The sequence below is a fragment of the Pteropus vampyrus genome, unplaced genomic scaffold, assembly GCF_000151845.1.
Source record: "Pteropus vampyrus isolate Shadow unplaced genomic scaffold, Pvam_2.0 Scaffold478, whole genome shotgun sequence".
In the NCBI taxonomy this organism is placed as follows: Eukaryota; Metazoa; Chordata; class Mammalia; order Chiroptera; family Pteropodidae; genus Pteropus; species Pteropus vampyrus.
Genome location: NW_011889259.1, coordinates 272,789 through 274,949, shown reverse-complemented (window position 1 = coordinate 274,949; position 2,161 = coordinate 272,789). Strand labels below are relative to the sequence as shown.

The following is a 2,161-nucleotide window of genomic DNA, read 5'->3' as shown; positions in this document are numbered from 1 at the left end:
TGAGCTCAGGTGGCCAAGGGGCGCCCTTCCTTGCACCCCTCTGCTCTCTGCCCCAGCATGCGCCCCCAACCCCAAGTTAGCAGGGGCAGGGAAACCATCGCCCCAAGAGCTGCCGGGTTGGGGGGTGCCAGCCGTCGGGCTGCAGGAACGGAGCTGAGGCTGCAGTGGGTGCTGGGCGTGAGGCCATGCCGGCACCGGCCATGGGGAGTTTGCTCCCCAGCAGACCTGGGCCTCCGTTCCGCATCATTGCAATGGGGTGGCTCGCGCCTCCCCTGCCTTCCAAGCTGCCGCGCTGACTGCTGCGGGCGGGTAGCTCTCTGTGTAAAGGCCGGAAGCTCTGGAACTGGATGGTCCCCTGGGGTCACTCAGAAGCCCTCTGGCCTGGGTCCACGCTTGGGCAACAGAGCCCCACTTCCGGCCCCACCCGTTGGGGTTCCAGAAGTACCTTCCCTGGGGCAGAAGCGGCTGAACCCTTTCCTACTGGGTTCAAGAATAGAACCCCAAGTATGGCGTCCTGGGAGCTAAGACAGGTGGCCCCAGTACCTGGAGCCAGCCTCTAGCCAGGCCCCGGGGGCTGAGGCCACATGGCTGCGAATGGCGCCCACCCCAAGCCGCTGGGAGGTTTGGCACTGGTGAGACCAGGAGCAGCCCCTGGGCTCGGGATCCCTCCTCCTCCCCGCTGACAATGTGAGGTGGTGACAGAGAGGAAGTGGGGTGCGGGCAGGCACCGCAAGGCCCGCACGCAGGCCAGACGAGAGGACGAGGGGGATGAAGGGTCCGGTCCCACCGGGCCACCCAAAATTCATTCTCAGTCACGCACAGCCTACCGCTTTTGCCGGCCATGGCAGAGGTTAAGTCCAAAGAACAGGCTCAGAGGGCAGCGGCGAGGCTGGCGTGGCCAGTGGGACTCGGGCCGGAGATCGGGGCCCTGCTGGGGACTCAGGGACGGGCCGGGGAGGGGAGGGGAGGTGGGCGCATCTGCAGTCACAGCCCTGCGCGCTTCAGTCCTCAGCGGGGCCGTCGCTGCCCAGATGGCGTGTGGTCTCCTCAGGTCAGGGGCGGCTAGTGGCCAAACGCAGCCCGTGCCACTCTGTCTTGGGGTTCGCGGCAGGTCTGGGAGGGGCGCAGCTCGAGCCTGTCCTCCCCCTGACAGCCCGTCTCCCTGCCCCGTCTGGCCAGGACTGCCTCCGGGCCTGCCAGGAGCAGATCGAAGCCCTGCTGGAGTCCAGCCTGCGCCAGGCCCAGCAGCAGAGCCTGGACCCCAAGGCCGCGGAGGAGGAGGAGGAGGAGGAGGAGGAGGCCGACCTGGCCTGCACGCCCACTGACGTGCGGGACGTGAACATCTGAGGGCGCCCGCGGCGACGAGGGGCCAGCCCAGGGGCCCCGACTCAGCCACTCCTCTGCAGGACCCCGAAGGGGAAACTTCTCGCTTTTCCTTTGCTCTTTCTCCCTCTGTCTCTGACTTAAGCAACAGAAAAAAAGTACCCCAAGACTATCTTTAAAAAAGAGAGAGGAAAAAGAATAGTATTTGCATAACCCAAACCTGGGGGAGAGGGGGGCTGTGCCACAAAAGTAGGATTTCTACCCCATAATTAACTAGTTTTCGTATTAATGTGTTTGTGTCTCTGTGTTGTAAGGATAGGCATTAACACAAGGAAGGAGTCTGCAGGGGAGGGTTAAAGTTCATTCTTTATGTGTTTAAAGCAAAAAAAGAAAAAAAGAAAAAAAAGCTTAAAAACATCCTTAAAAAAAAAAAAAATAGAAAAGTTCCACAAACCATTTTTAAAGTAGAAGAGAGTTTTTAGATAGAAAAACGTATTCTTGTGCTTTTCCTGAGGGGCACAGCTTTAAGGCGGTTCTAGGCGTCCTGTACCTTGCTTGCTCATGCATGTAGTCACTTTATAAGTCGTTTGTGCGTGTTTATTTTATTTCGTAGGTCGGTGTGTAACCTCTTCGCCTTGTCGACGGCTGATGTAACCTGTCGGTTAGAGTAGCGAGCAGTTCAGCATCACTTAGCGCTAATCCTTTCTGCCTGTGGACCCAGCTCCTGCGCGGGTGTCGGGCGCCGGCCACCTGAGCAGCGGCAAAGCCAACTCTCTGACCCCTTGCGAGCGCTACTATAAAGAAAAGCCGCGATGGCGACGTAATAGATTCTATTTTT

The 2,161-nt window shown here is 59.3% G+C and overlaps 1 protein-coding gene across 1 annotated transcript in view; it reads left to right on the top strand.

Annotated features, from left to right (window-relative positions):
- LOC105307128 overlaps window positions 1-1,905 on the top strand; it is a 10,234-nt gene extending 8,329 nt beyond the window's left edge. Inside the window, exon 2 of the mRNA XM_023524586.1 lies at window positions 857-1,905. Coding sequence (XP_023380354.1) covers window positions 857-1,347 — 491 coding nt within the window. The 3' untranslated portion in view covers window positions 1,348-1,905. The remainder of the gene's footprint in view (window positions 1-856) is intronic.
- The last annotated feature ends 256 nt before the right edge of the window (window positions 1,906-2,161 follow it).